The sequence below is a fragment of the Cibotium barometz genome, chromosome 38 (genome assembly GCF_041138505.1).
Source record: "Cibotium barometz isolate CiBa-2024 chromosome 38, ASM4113850v1, whole genome shotgun sequence".
Classification (NCBI taxonomy): Eukaryota; Viridiplantae; Streptophyta; class Polypodiopsida; order Cyatheales; family Cibotiaceae; genus Cibotium; species Cibotium barometz.
In genome coordinates this window covers 20,802,067-20,816,507 of record NC_141083.1, presented here as the reverse complement: position 1 = coordinate 20,816,507, position 14,441 = coordinate 20,802,067, and the positions used below count along the sequence as shown (strand labels likewise).

The 14,441-nt window shown below is 43.6% G+C and overlaps 1 protein-coding gene and 2 pseudogenes across 1 annotated transcript; 1 reads left to right on the top strand and 2 right to left on the bottom strand.

Moving 5' to 3' along the window:
* Positions 1 to 232: 232 nt before the first annotated feature.
* LOC147616455 (BURP domain-containing protein 16-like) lies at positions 233 to 1,815 on the bottom strand. Its single transcript, XM_086777526.1, has 2 exons — positions 1,333 to 1,815; positions 233 to 1,171 (listed from the first exon to the last, which is right to left on the bottom strand). Exons 1-2 carry the CDS (start codon positions 1,771 to 1,773, stop codon positions 515 to 517), a joined length of 1,098 nt encoding a protein of 365 aa, XP_086633652.1. The 5' UTR covers positions 1,774 to 1,815; the 3' UTR covers positions 233 to 514.
* A 357-nt stretch (positions 1,816 to 2,172) lies between these two features.
* On the top strand, positions 2,173 to 3,030 carry LOC147616454 (MFS-type transporter clz9-like; annotated as a pseudogene).
* Positions 3,031 to 13,602: 10,572 nt separating this feature from the next.
* LOC147616453 (MFS-type transporter clz9-like) lies at positions 13,603 to 14,263 on the bottom strand (annotated as a pseudogene).
* Between the last annotated feature and the right edge of the window lie 178 nt (positions 14,264 to 14,441).

The following is a 14,441-nucleotide window of genomic DNA, read 5'->3' as shown; positions in this document are numbered from 1 at the left end:
GAAGTGTGTGTATGAAAAGGTTCCTCGTCGATTGAGGTCAAAATGTGAATAATGCTCGGCTAAATTACCAGTTAACAGGGAGAGCCATGAAAGAGAGGGCGGGAAGCACGGAAGAGAGGGGGGATCACAATAGGAGGAAGGGGGATCTTAACTGGGGGGCATTTTAGGAGAGCAAGGAAAGCTAATTATAAATCAAGGATTGGAGAGATTAGAACCAACTAGCATGAGAGAGTCGAGTAATTTAGAGTAAACATTATTCCAAAAGTAGACATAGATACATTATTACAACCTGGATGGTGGGGTATCAACATAAGATGGCGTAGTCAAAAGCATAGGTGATGATTCTACTAGATGAAGATATGATGCAGATGATTGGTGAGTGCAAGCGAAATATCATTGTACATGCATAAGTGCCAAAGCACTGGATTGCAAGCGCATAATAAATACTGTAGCTAGAGCAGAGCACATTGCCAAGTGATGATCGTCTCATAAGGACCCACCACTTGTTGGAAACTCATTGATGAAGAAACACAAGGCCGTTGTCGGCCATCCAGTGGCATGCTTCGCTCTCGCCGGGCTTGGTGCCAAGGTCGGAGAATGAGACATGGTTGGGGTTCCAATGGCTTGTATCATAGTGGCACACTGCAGCTCTATCGTGGATGCTTCCATCACTTGCTTGGAGTGTGGCAACAAAGAGTTTGGTTTGTGGAAGGTAGTGGCAATAGAAAACCCGGAATGGGAAGAACATGTCATGGCATGTGACATACTTGTCACTGGGATCGCCCTTGAGTGTTTTCACATCGAGAACGGTTTGAGTTTTCCCGACGATGACGTGATGGCCATTGGAGACATCGAGGACACCCATGGGTTTTTGGGAGCCCATGGTAGAGGCAACGAAATCCGCCATAGCTTCGATGGAGGTGGGGCAGGACAAGATCTCCCCTGGCAGGCCGCCTTGCTGGCTGAAGCAGTCGGAGACGGTCTCTTGCATGCTGGGCAGGGCCTCCTTGGAGATGCCCAGCATGCGGGCCAGCTGTGGCAAGCCTTCCTCGGTGAAAGGGAAGAGCTGCACCAGCCCTCGAGGCAAGAATGCACGGGGTTGGTCGTATCGGCCATCACCCTTCTCAGGACTGTTGATGTTTAGCTCGATTCGAGCACCCTTCGCTAAGGTCTGCATGCATATATATATATATAGTAAATAAAAGGAAAAATAAAGGAACTGCATATTAGTACTTACAACAACAAGAGAGAAATGAAACCAACATTAAACAGCGATGGATCAGTCCTTTTTTACTAGCTTTTCTAATTACTGACGACTTAACTTGGACTCACCTGCTTCTCCCGGAAGAAGCCACCGTGCCCGAGCTCCTCGCTTTTCACGTTAAATTTACCGTAGTTGTGTTGGTAGCTGCACGCAAGAGTCGAAACGTAGGCATTGCGGTCACAGACGATGCGGGTACGTTTGCAGAAGGATGGAGCGTTGGAGGGCAAGTAGCTGACCACGGAATCTCTGATCTTGGAGATGAGGAAGTCGGCCTCGTTTGCTTTGAGGGGTGTGACCATGGCACTCAGCATGCGTGGCATGGGCACATCGTGGAGCGTCTCCTTCCAGTACCCCATCACCCCTTCCTGATCATCATCAGAACTCGAAGAAGATGATGAAGATAGTAGCTGCCTTGATGAATATGCAGATGCTGTCATCGTGCCATTACTAATCAGAATAACAGCCAAAACCATCAGAACCACCTTCAAGAACTGCGCCGTCTTCTCCATCGCTGTACTACTGCCCCGCTCGTTCAACGTCTAATGTCGTTCCAGCGACCTACTTATATAGGCGAATAAGGCCTTAGCCCAATTTGCTGATTGCTAATCAATAATGCATCTATCTCTAGTGGTAGGCATAATAGACAGACTAGACCATTCGTCGTTCTCGTCGGTACACTTTACACATCTATCTCTAGTGGTACGCATAGACAGATTAGACCGTTCTCGTCGGTACACTGAGCCCTTTGCCCCCGGCTTAACATGGCTTCAATTATTCCTCGCCACCTGTTATAGCAGTACGTTAATGGCCCCTTTCCTTTGCCCTTAAAAGGCTAACCAATAATACATCAATCTCGTCGTTCTAGTGGTACAGATCAGGCCATTCGAAGCTACAGATTCATCATTCGTCGTTCTCAGGAAGCAAATCCCTGCGAGTATCTCCTCAATTTTTATCCACCTTATCCTCGCCAACTGTTATAGGTAGAGGGGCGTGTAGCGTGGCGGGGTCTAAAACTGGGGTGCAAGGTAGCAAAGACAAAGGCATGAGAGTGCTAGCAAGGAAGGGATCAAAGGGTTACAGTGTCACACCGGATAGCCGTGAATGGCTAACAATATTATGTTGTGTGAATGCTGCAGGATCATTTCTCCTAGGTTATTATATCTTCAAGGTAAAGAAAGCTATGGAGAACTACCTTCTCGAATGTGAGGACAGCGCAATCATGTCGATGCAATCGAAAGCATGGATGACTGGCCAGCTTTTTGAGGCATGGCTAGACAGTTTCAAGGCGGCTCTACCAACCCCACTCTCTCTAGAAAATCGGCATCTCCTAATCGTGGATGGGCATGGCAGCCACGCTCGCTTGGATGTGATTCGAAAGGCACGAGATTAGGGAATCGACATCGTCACCCTTCTGGTGCACACTTGTCACAAACTACAGCCCCTTGATGTCTTAGTTTTCAAGCCCTTCAAAAAAAAAATCGTGAAGGAAAGGAACCTTTGGTAGGTGCGTCGAGCCAAGCGACAAAGAGTGAGCTTGCTGATGTGGCAAGTAGGGCTTTGCCTCATCGTTCACCGAAAGCAACATCAAAGCAGGATTTCGAGCAACTAGTATTTGGCCCTTAAATCATAATGTTTTTTATTACAATAGGTTGCCATGCCCAAATATTGATGTGCATTGCATTGCTAATGAGAGGAGCATCTAGAAGTTGGTGAGTGTAGCCAAGTACCTTGCACCCCTATGGATGAGCAAATAGAAGAAGCGGCTACTATGCTCTCTAGCTTGGGAAGGGGAGCAAATAATATGGGAGCAGCAAGCTTGAAAAATGTGGTAGAGATTTTGTGGGTGCCAAGGAAGAATGTGTCGATCAGACGTGTGACCGATGAAGCTTTTGTTGACTACTCTAACTCCTTGATCCTAACCTCTCAACAATACATAGAGACGATGCTTGTAAAGAATGCAAAGAAGACGGAGGTCGAGCGGTTGAAGGAAGAAAAGCGTCGGATGAAGGAATTGAAGAAGAGGGAAGCAGAAGCTGCAAGTGCTGCTGTAAGGTTCTCCCCTTCCAAAAATAGGGGAAACACTTAAGATAGTCTACTAAGTCTTAGCTTGGAAAAAATTTCCTACTCGTCGACACCTTGACCATGTAAAGATTCAAGGATACGATTTGTCGATAAGACCTAGTCCTATCTAACAGGGGGAGTGTGGTCTTCTAAAAGTCAAATTACCCATAGGGTAATTGATCATAATTTGGGCAACTACTAATCTTGATTTCTAGAGACAACACTTTTTTCCGCATCCATGCAAGGCATAGCTGTTGGCCTAGTCTCCTAGAAGAATCTATTTATCTAGCGCAGGGCTTTCACTTAATATGTTGGAAAGTTACCCGACTAATCAGGTCCACTCGTCCGTAGGATGGTGCCGTCGGAGCATTCCATCCTCCCACTTTCCACCCTACTCACCTGTCAATTTGTTTTCTAATTAATCCTACCACACTGTTTGATATAAATAAATATCTAAAGACAAGATTTATAAAAAAGGTTTATACATGAATCAATTCCATACAAGTCAAACCGGCTCTCTTATTCTTTTTCTTTATACTACCGATGATCTAGAATTTGGCCTTCCAGCCTCTACATGCTGGGCAAAACCCTACAAGACCATACACCTCATCGTTGGCTATTGGCAAGGACTCAAGCTGGCTTGTCGCCCTCTCAGGGTCACTCGATCCTCCCGCCCCTCAAAGGGATGTCTATGCACTAGGGTGGGCTAATTCACCGCACTAGCCTGGGCCCTCATAACTAGGCAACATCACAATCACTCGCCTCAATCGGGGACAGCGTCAAGGCAGGGAGAAGTTGTACCTATATCTTAATTTAACCAAGATAACAATCCATTTACTCAACTAAACCATAGGACTAGAATCCATGTTACCTTCTTAAGAAAACAATCCTTTTCACAAAGATTTTAGCATTTCAACTTGAGATTGCGACGATAAGACATTCTTTATTAAGGCATATGCTGTTGTTTAAAAGAATACAAACTTTAACTAGTAAATCAATCAAATAGATCACTATTTACAATTAATAGAGAAGCCGGGGCCATACCTCAACCCCTAAGAATGATATATAATTGAAAAACAAAATATATATATATACCTTATAGAAATTTGTCGTTTCAATGTTGTCTTTGCTCGTTAATAAGAGTTTCAGAACTTATGAGAATAGAGAGTCTTCTAATACCTTCTGATCTCACGATTGAAAAAAACCATACTAACCTTCTGCATTTAGGGGGGGGGGGAGAGGCTTCATGCCCACTGAATTGGCTTGCAAGAGTTTCCTTTTTCTGCCTTCTAATTGGGTTTTGCAGGAGTAGAACTTGGCTAGGAAGGGATCTTTTTCTACCCACATGCTTGTCTCACGTGCCTACAATGGAGCGGTCTACCTGCCCATATCAAGCACGAAGTTCTTATCCAAGTTATGAATTGGCGAAGCGAGGAGTTGCATCAGTTGGTAATAGTGGCCTTTTTTAGGTCAGTGATTAGTAAAAGATCATTTACTTGGGATTCATACGAATGTGGATAAATGCCAAAGTCCATTGGCACGGTTGATAGGTTGTGTGAGAGTTGCTTTGAAGTAATAGAGTTATGGCATAGTAGCCGAGTTCACACTATGGATCGATCATTGTATGTTATTGTAGGAGAGTACTTTCCCTTATAGTATGTCCTCTTATCTTTTTAGTTACATGATTGTAGAGAAGAGAAAAAGATAGAAGAAAATTCAGCCATCCATGTCTCTCTCATGTGTCTTGCTCTCACCCAGAGTAAGAAAGATAGCACAATGGTCTCAACTCAGAATTTGCTAGACAGGAAAGAGAGTGTGAGGTAAGGTAGAGATTGTTTGATGAGAGAAAGAAAACACACTTTTTGTCACAGTATAGTGGTTTGAATTAGACAGAAGGAGAACATGCACAGTGGGAGAACTCCATCCGAGGGAGAATACGTGGGTGACAAAAGAATTAAATGTGGAAGCAATGTTTTTTATGTGGAGTGAGAAGAAAGGCGCCAAATCGTGCACTTTAAAAAAGGTAATTTTTTGAGAAATAAAACTGGAAATGAGCTGAGTGCACCCTTTAACTAGCATGTCCATGGACATGCTATTTTGTTACCTTGAACATGCTTTCACCCATAGATCATTATGGATATAATGAATCCAATGTATTATTAGAAGTCACCGTTCTAAGGCCATCACAATAATGGGGGTCCTTGATGGTCATGCAAGAGTCAGTATAATCACCAAAAAATGATGGGAAAAAATGACCAAACCCAAGCTTGAAGTCTCAAACATTGTGGTTAAAATGGCTGATTGTACTGTTAGCAAACCAATGGGAATGTTACCCAACTTCAAGACCAAGGCGTTGAAACATCAGGTGAGGCATACGTTCATTGTGATAGACTTTTCCAAGCAACCTGGTTCTTATGAAATGATCTTAGGAAGACATTTATGCATGAAGCAAAAATGGTCCATGATTGGTCCAAAATCATGTCTACCTACAATTTGATGACTCAATCCTTATGGTAGACCTTATGATGTGGTCACGTACATCTAATAGGTAGTGGTGGACTCTTCGACCAAAGATTTGACACTACCATCCATTCAACCCCTTCGCAATACTACTATACTTGAAGAGACCAATGTAGGGAAGGACCCACCCTACAAGGATGCCAAAAAATATTCTATTGAGCCTGATAAAGATCTAAACTAAATACATATGATGGCTACAATAGATAGTTGGGGAGCTAAAGGATCTACATGGGCTCCACCTGATGGTGAGGATCTCCCTAAGGTTGTGCCCTATAATTATTTTGTGCTCTACCTTTTGATACCGAGGGAATTGGTTATAGTGAACTTGAGTCCACATGGGATGACTCAAGCTTGAGCACCAATAGTGGTGAGCAGTTTGAAATAGAGATTGAAAGCAACACCAACTCCTCAGTCTCAATATAGATTCCCAATATCAAGAAAGGGATGAAGTTCTTCAAAACACCAAGAAGCATCTCCAAAGATGGTAGAGACGCCAACAAACGCTATGTAGGGAATCATCATAGAAGGCTTAAAAAAGAAATAATAACTATTGTTAACCCTCATTGGATAGCTCTCCAGTGTCAACACCATCCATTGGCAATCGTCGCTTCATTTGCTTGCAGTTGACAACATTAGCAATGCTAACATTGTATATTTTGCGTGTGCAATCACCACTTGTCTATGAAAGCCATACCACAGGATTAATTATGGAGATTGTATTCTTAGATTAGGTGTTTGCACAAGTCTAGGAGGACCTTCGGATAGCCATGGACCTAGATTTTAAGTATGGATGCCCAAGGTGTGAAGGCTCGGGGCCAAGATAAGAGTCATTTTATATTCTCACCATTTAATCTCTTATGCAACTAATAGAGTGTTGTTCTTCTGTACTCTCTTTCTCTCTTGTCTATTTTGCTTGCTTGCCTACTTCAATTAGAGTAGCTACTATATGCTCATTGTGTATGTGAGAGAGGGAGATTGAGTGAGAGAAGGATTGAGATTCCATTGGAGTGTGGTGTTGGAGTGGATCTTTGAGTGTGGCTACAAGGCAACATCGTCTCCTATGAGAATCCAATCACACAAGCAGTCAGGTGAGTGACACATCTTACTTATGCAATTTTAAGCTAGGTTATAAAAAATTAGCTTTTCGATTTGAGCTGTTTTATGCTCCCGAGTATAGTTAGGCAAAGCCCCACGGCCTTGCCTAGTTCCTGCACTCTTTCTGTGCACTCTTTCTGTGGTGCAAGTGAAAAGATGCAAGGGAGAAGAGAGCTTGAGCTCTTGCAAGCACACACACACTCACAAAACTCTAAAAGAGAACACACAAGGTGAGAGGCTAAAAATCTTCTTCTTCTTCACACAACACTCAACACACCATATACAAAGATAAGAGTACACAGAATATGAAAAGGTGCTCAATCAAATACATACTAGGGTTCTCTATAGTGTGAACCCAACTAAATGAGTTGGCGCTATAACTATGCCAGTCTCTAGAATGGCTATCACACAACCTGTCATCCCACTGGCCGCATATCACCCATGATCTCACCAACCATGCCAGTGGTGTGTGGGGCCTATCCCCTAGGCGGGTCATCAGTGTCCACCACCTCACTAGATGAGCTCGATATCTCAACACTCCCCCTTGAGCTCAACTCCATCTCATGTACACCAAGTGAAGCCTTGAATGTGTGGAGCTTTTGTGTGCCCAATGCTTTGGTGAAGTGAGCGGCTTGATCCTGTGTGCTGACATAAACAAGGTCAATGTCTCCTGCCAAAACCTTCTCTCTGACAAAATGGTAGTGGACCTCTATATGCTTCATGCGAGCATGAAAAACTAGGTTCCTGGCCAACTGTATACTGCTAATGTTGTCACAGAAAATGACAACTTGTCTATCTATTGATAGACCCAAATCTGCAAGTAGCTTTCTCAACTAAGCTACCTCACATGCTGCCATAGCAGCACCTTTGTACTCGGCCTCTGTAGTACTGGATAGAGTAACCGTAGGCTGCTTCTTACTGCTCCAAGTCACTGCAGCACTCCCCAAAGAAAACATGAAGCCACTAGTAGATCTTCTATCTGAGATACTACTAGCCCAATCAGCATCTGTGTACCCATGTACACATATCTCTGTCCCAGTTTCAGAAAATAGTCCATAATGCAAAGTAGACCTCACATACCTCACTATGCATCTCAATGCATCCAAATGCAGCTTTCGAGGAAAATGCATAAACTTACTCACCAACCTAATAGCATAGCTCAAATCTAGCCTGGTGATCATCATGTAGACCAAGCTTTCTACTATGCGCCTATACATAGTAGGATCCTCCAAAATCTCTCCTGAATCTACACTCAACTTGCCATTCTGATCCAATGGCACTGAGATAGGCTTACAGCTTGTCATACCATACTTGGACAACATGTCCAAGCCATACTGTCTCTGCAGTAATCCAATACCATGTGGTGACCTAATCACCTCAATGCCCAAGAAATATCTGAGCTCCCCCAAATCCTTCATCTCAAACTTCTGTCTAAGCAAGATCTTTACATCAAAGATCTCTGCATCATGGTCCCCTGTAAGGATCAGGTCATCTACATAGATTACAACAAGCACAACCCCTCTATCACTGTGTCTCACATACAGTGAAAAATTTGCATTGGCTACATGAAAGCCAATAGTGACAAGATTTTTAGAAATCTTGTTAGGCCATGCTCTTGGTGCTTGTTTTAAGCCATACAAGGCTTTCTTCAACCTGCAAACATGCTCGGGGTGACTCACATCCTCATAACTAGGTGGCTGCAACATATACACCTCTTCCTGCAAATCCCCATGTAAGAATGCATTCTTTACATCCATCTGATGTAAAGACCATTGCTTTGACGTAGCCACTTCTATCATAACTCTCACTCTTGCTATCTTGGCACCTGGGTTGAAAGTTTCCTCATAATCAATGCCATATGTCTACGCATATCCTTTGGCTACCAATCTAGCCTTGTACATATCTTCTTATGTTTCCATCACTGTTATGTTTTACTTTGTACACCCACTTGCATCCAATGGCTTTCTTGCCTTCAGGCAATTGCACTAAATCCCAAGTCTCATTTCCATATAGTGCATCCATCTCTTCATCCATAGCTTTCTCCCAACACACATTTCCAATAGCCTCATCAATGCATGTGGGCTCTACAACCTGTACAACTTTTGCTATGTATGCATAGTGATGTGCCACATAACCATCATAGGTAAATCTCTGCACAGGATTCTTCACTCTCCCAGATCCTCGCAGCTTTGCATTCATGGCTTCCATAGCCTTCTTTACACCAGGTGTTCTCATAGCTGGTATCCCAAGATCCTCATCAAGACTCATCTCTGAGCCACTAGACTCTCCATCAACATGAGAATGCCCGGCAGATATCAGGCATACTAAGGGGCTCAACCACTTTCTCTTTGCCTTTATGTGATGTACTAATCACATTTGCAAGACTGGTATTATGACGAGCCTGCCACTCCATGGTCTATCAACTGAACCACTAGATGAGGACTCTCCTGGTCCACTCAAAGACTGTGATTGCTGACTTGCATTCTGTGCAACCACATTTCCACTCACATCAGTCCCAACAGCTTCTTTTTCAGCAGCATACCAACTCTTTTTCTCCATAGTATGAAGTTCATTCTTCAACTATATCTTTTGTGCCTTGGTATTCGTTTCATAGAGTTTTACCAAGGTGTCCCATGCCTCCTTGGGTGACTTGGCATCCTGTATGTGCCCAATCATGGTGTCCTGCATACTGATAGAGAGCCAATACATAACTTTTCTGGCTCCTTGGTTCCAATCCTTGAACTATGGCAACTGTTTGACCTCCTTGCAACACACACAATGTCTGCACAACCAATCTGTCTTCCTGCGGTTCTTAAAACAGAGTTCTACATAGAATCGATGACTTACCCGCAGTGCTCGAAATCGCCTGCTTTCCGAAAAACGGAGGTCCTAATGCGCCCGAACCGCATTTTCGGCCTGAAAAATTCTACTCGATAGGACTCCGATAGTTTCCCTATAGCTTTACTCCCGCAAAGAAAGCTCCTCAATGAGAGATCGTTTGCGGGTGCCTCCCGTAGAGCTCCCGACAAGGGTGTAGTCTCGCCAACACAAAAAGGGAAGAGTAGATGAAGCTCTTACCTTTGTACAGCTTCCTATGCTTCTCTTGCTTGCAGCTTAGCCCTTAGCAAAAACCAGGCTCTGAAACCATGAAAAGATGCAGGGGAGAAGAGAGCTTGAGCTCTTGCAAGCACACACACACTCAAAACCCTAAAAGAGAACACACACGGTGACAGGCTGAAACTCTTCTTCTTCTTCACACAACACTCAACACACCATATACAAAGATAAGAGTACACACAATATGAAAAGGTACTCAACCAAATACATACTAGGATTCTCTATAGTGTGAACCCAACTAAATGAGCTGACGCTATAACTATGCCAGTCTCTAGAATGGCTGTCACACAGCCTGTCATCCCACTGGCCGCATATCACCCATGATCTCACCAACCATGCCAGTGGTGTAAGTGTGGGGTCTATCCCCCAGGCGGGTCATCAGTGTCCACCGCCTCACTAGATAAACTTGATATCTCAACATTATGAGCCCTCCCCTCCCTCTCCTCCCCCTCCCTCTTCTCTTCTCTTCCCTCTCCTCCCCTTCCCCTTCCCCCTCCCCCTCCCTCTCCACTAAAGAAAATGTAGGGGAGAGGGAGAGCTTAATTTCCTTGCAAGAAAACACACAAACACAAGAGAGAGCAAGACACATGAGAGAGACATGGATGGCTGAATTTTCTTCTATCTTTCTCTCTTCTCTACAATAATGTAACTAAAAAGATAAGAGTACATACTATAAGGGAAAGTACTCTCCTACAATAACGTACCATGGTCGATCCATAGTGTGAACTCAGCTACTATGCCATAACTCTAGTACTTCAGAGCAACTCTCGCACAACCTATCAACCGTGCCACTCGATTTTGGCATTTTTTTCACATTTATACAAATCTTAGGTAAATGCTCTTTTACTAATCATCGCTGACCTAAAAAAGGCCACTATTACCAACTGATGCAGCTCCTTGCTTCACCAATTCGTAAATTAGACAAGAACTCCGTGCTTGATATAACGGGCAGGTAGACCGCTCCATTGTAGGCACGTGAGACAAGCATGTGGGTAGAAAAAGATCCCTTCCTAGCCAAGTTCTGCTCCCACAAAACCCAATTGGAAGGCAGAAAAAGATCCCTTCCTAGCCAAGTTCTGCTCCCACAGAACCCAATTGGAAGGCAGAAAAAGGAAACTCTTGCAAGCCAATTCAGTGGGCATGAAGCCTCTCCCCCCCCTAAATACAGAAGGTTAGTATGGTTTTTTGCTTACTATCTCCCAAAGAGATTGACAAACCTAAATTCATCAGGTGTCAGCTGCCCAAAAAGCTCAGCTACACGCCTTTGTTGCCAGCATAGGGTCCACTGGGTAATTTGTACTAATATGTTAGGTTACAAGGGATTAATGCTGGCAAGAGCTTGATTGGTGTTGCACCCAAAGGGAGAGACCAATGAGTTTTTTTAGCAAGTGGAAGTTGCAAACAATAATGTCATGATAGCACGCGGGTCCATAATGGAAGACCCAAGGAGAATCATCCAAGATATCCGATCTCGACATGTGTAGAGTGATTTACACCGGTCACCATTTGACCCGTCAAAGGCAGGTGTACAGAAGAGTGGCCAAGACCCACCGGAGGCGGGTAGAGGCCTTTGGTATAGGGAATTGACACTCAAATAAGTGGGAAATCCTTTAAAAATTTCCTACTCTTTCTCAAATTTCTTACATGGAAACCTTCCAAAGTTCCTTGTGCAAGTGGCAAAGGATATCTACATGTAATAATTGTGTGTGTGAGGGGGTACACAGAATGAGAAGGGAGCCATTCATGTGAAAAGTATAAGTCACCTACCCTTGTTTGTTTTGTAGTGGAGTACTCATCTAGGGGCAATTAGGGCCATTCTGCTAAGGTTAAGAGATGTAGGGTAAAGGTGCAGGTAATGTGGCACCTACACCGCCCACCTCCATGCCTGCTAAATCACGCGCATTCAGGTGAACTGTAGATTTCAGGATGAAGACACTCTCAAAGGGCATCTGCAGAAAAAATTCCGGCATGAACTGACACACATATGCCCCTCCTAAAGCATCAAAGAGCTGCACATGTACGTTTTTGAACCCATAGAAGGAGTTTGCATCTTCCCCACCTGTGTGGTGCATTAGCACTCGTAGTGTGGCACCTTTGTTCCCCATGTGGTGCAGGGAAGAATGTGCCATCTAGCACATATTGGCTCAGCTTCCTTCTTTTCTCTATTCATGCTTATGTTTGTTAAATCTCTCTCTCCTCTAATCATGCTTATCTTTGTTAAATCTCTCTCTCCTCTAATCATGCTTATGTTTGCTAAAATTATCTCTGATCATGCTAAATGCTCATCTAATATTTCTCTAATCATTTTTATGGTTGCACACACTCTCAATCATCCTAAAGTGTGTGCACTATAGGGTCCTTAATCATGCTAATGTGTGCAAATTATCGTTGAACATGCTCATATGTTTGTTTGTTTTCTTTCTAATCATGCTTATATTGTTTACTCTCTTTTCGTGCATGTTAATTTTCGTGCTAATATTTAACTACTATTTTTTTAATTGGTTGTGTGTGTGTGCAAGTAGGGATGCTATTCCGGAGTCATAGTCCTTTTGTGTATAGTGGTGGCACTCAGTCTCATGTTCTGAGGTTTGACGAAGAAGTCTTCTTCGTCTACCTGCTGCCACCTATAATTTTCAATGCTGGGTACATTACTCCAAATCAATCATTTCAACTTCATTATCCAATGAGAATGCTGGCTATATTCTTTAATAAGTGATGTTCCTTGATCATGCCAAAGTTAGAAATCAGAAGCAAAAGTTTTAATTGTTGTTTAATTTGAACCATGTACGTTCTAATATGTAGTCAAACAGTGCAAAGGTTAACATGCTAAGTGGGTATTTTAATTGGTGTTCATGAGCACTTACTACCCATGATAAGTGTCATTCATATATATTTACACATACCTTCCATATGAAAAAACAAGCCTTCAACAAAAAAGTGATGCATGCCATGATGGCTACCATGCTTGAAAACAAGTTACATGATGTTAGCTTGACATCTTCTAGACTGTTTACGGATGCGGTGTGCTCTAGCTGCCCTTTGCATGTCATTTGCCCTTCCAAGTGATGGAAGAATGGATACATCAAGAGTGTTCCCCTCCCAAAGGACTGATCGTAGATGCTTCTCCCACTCTAGTTGCTAAACCTCCCACCTTTTCCTTTGTTCCTTGGCTCGCTTCTCTTCCTCCCGCTGAAGCTTCTTGGCAGCACTTGCAGCTTTTGCTTCCCTCTTCTTCAATTCCTTCATCCGACGCTTTTCTTCCTTCAACCGCTCGACCTCCATCTTCTTTACATTCTTTGCAAGCATCGTCTCTATGTATTGTTGAGAGGTTAGGATCAAGGAGTTAGAGTTGTCAACAAAAGCTTCACTAGTCACACGTCCGATCGACACATTCTCCCTTGGCACCCGCAAAATCTCTACCACATTTTTCGAGCTTACTTCTCCCATATTGTTTGCTCCCCTTTCCAAGCTAGAGAGCATAGTAGCCGCTTTTTCTATTTGCTCATCCATAGGGGTGCAAGGTACTTGGCTACACTCACCAACTTCTAGATGCTCCTCTCATTAGCAATGCAATGCACATCAATATTTGGGCATGGCAACCTATTGTAATAAAAAACATTATGATTTAAGGGCCAAATACTAGTTGCTCGAAATCCTGCTTTGATGTTGCTTTCGGTGAACGATGAGGCAAAGCCCTACTTGCCACATCAGCAAGGTCACTCTTTGTCGCTTGGCTCGACGCACCTACCAAAGGTTCCTTTCCTTCACGATTTTTTTTTTGAAGGGCTTGAAAACTAAGACATCAAGGGGCTGTAGTTTGTGACAAGTGTGCACCAGAAGGGTGACGATGTCGATTCCCTAATCTCGTGCCTTTCGAATCACATCCAAGCGAGCGTGGCTGCCATGCCCATCCACGATTAGGAGATGCCGATTTTCTAGAGAGAGTGGGGTTGGTAGAGCCGCCTTGAAACTGTCTAGCCATGCCTCAAAAAGCTGGCCAGTCATCCATGCTTTCGATTGCATCGACATGATTGCGCTGTCCTCACATTCGAGAAGGTAGTTCTCCATAGCTTTCTTTACCTTGAAGATATAATAACCTAGGAGAAATGATCCTGCAGCATTCACACAACATAATATTGTTAGCCATTCACGGCTATCCGGTGTGACACTGTAACCCTTTGATCCCTTCCTTGCTAGCACTCTCATGCCTTTGTCTTTGCTACCTTGCACCCCAGTTTTAGACCCCGCCACGCTACACGCCCCTCTACCTATAACAGTTGGCGAGGATAAGGTGGATAAAAATTGAGGAGATACTCGCAGGGATTTGCTTCCTGAGAACGACGAATGATGAATCTGTAGCTTCGAATGGCCTGATCTGTACCAC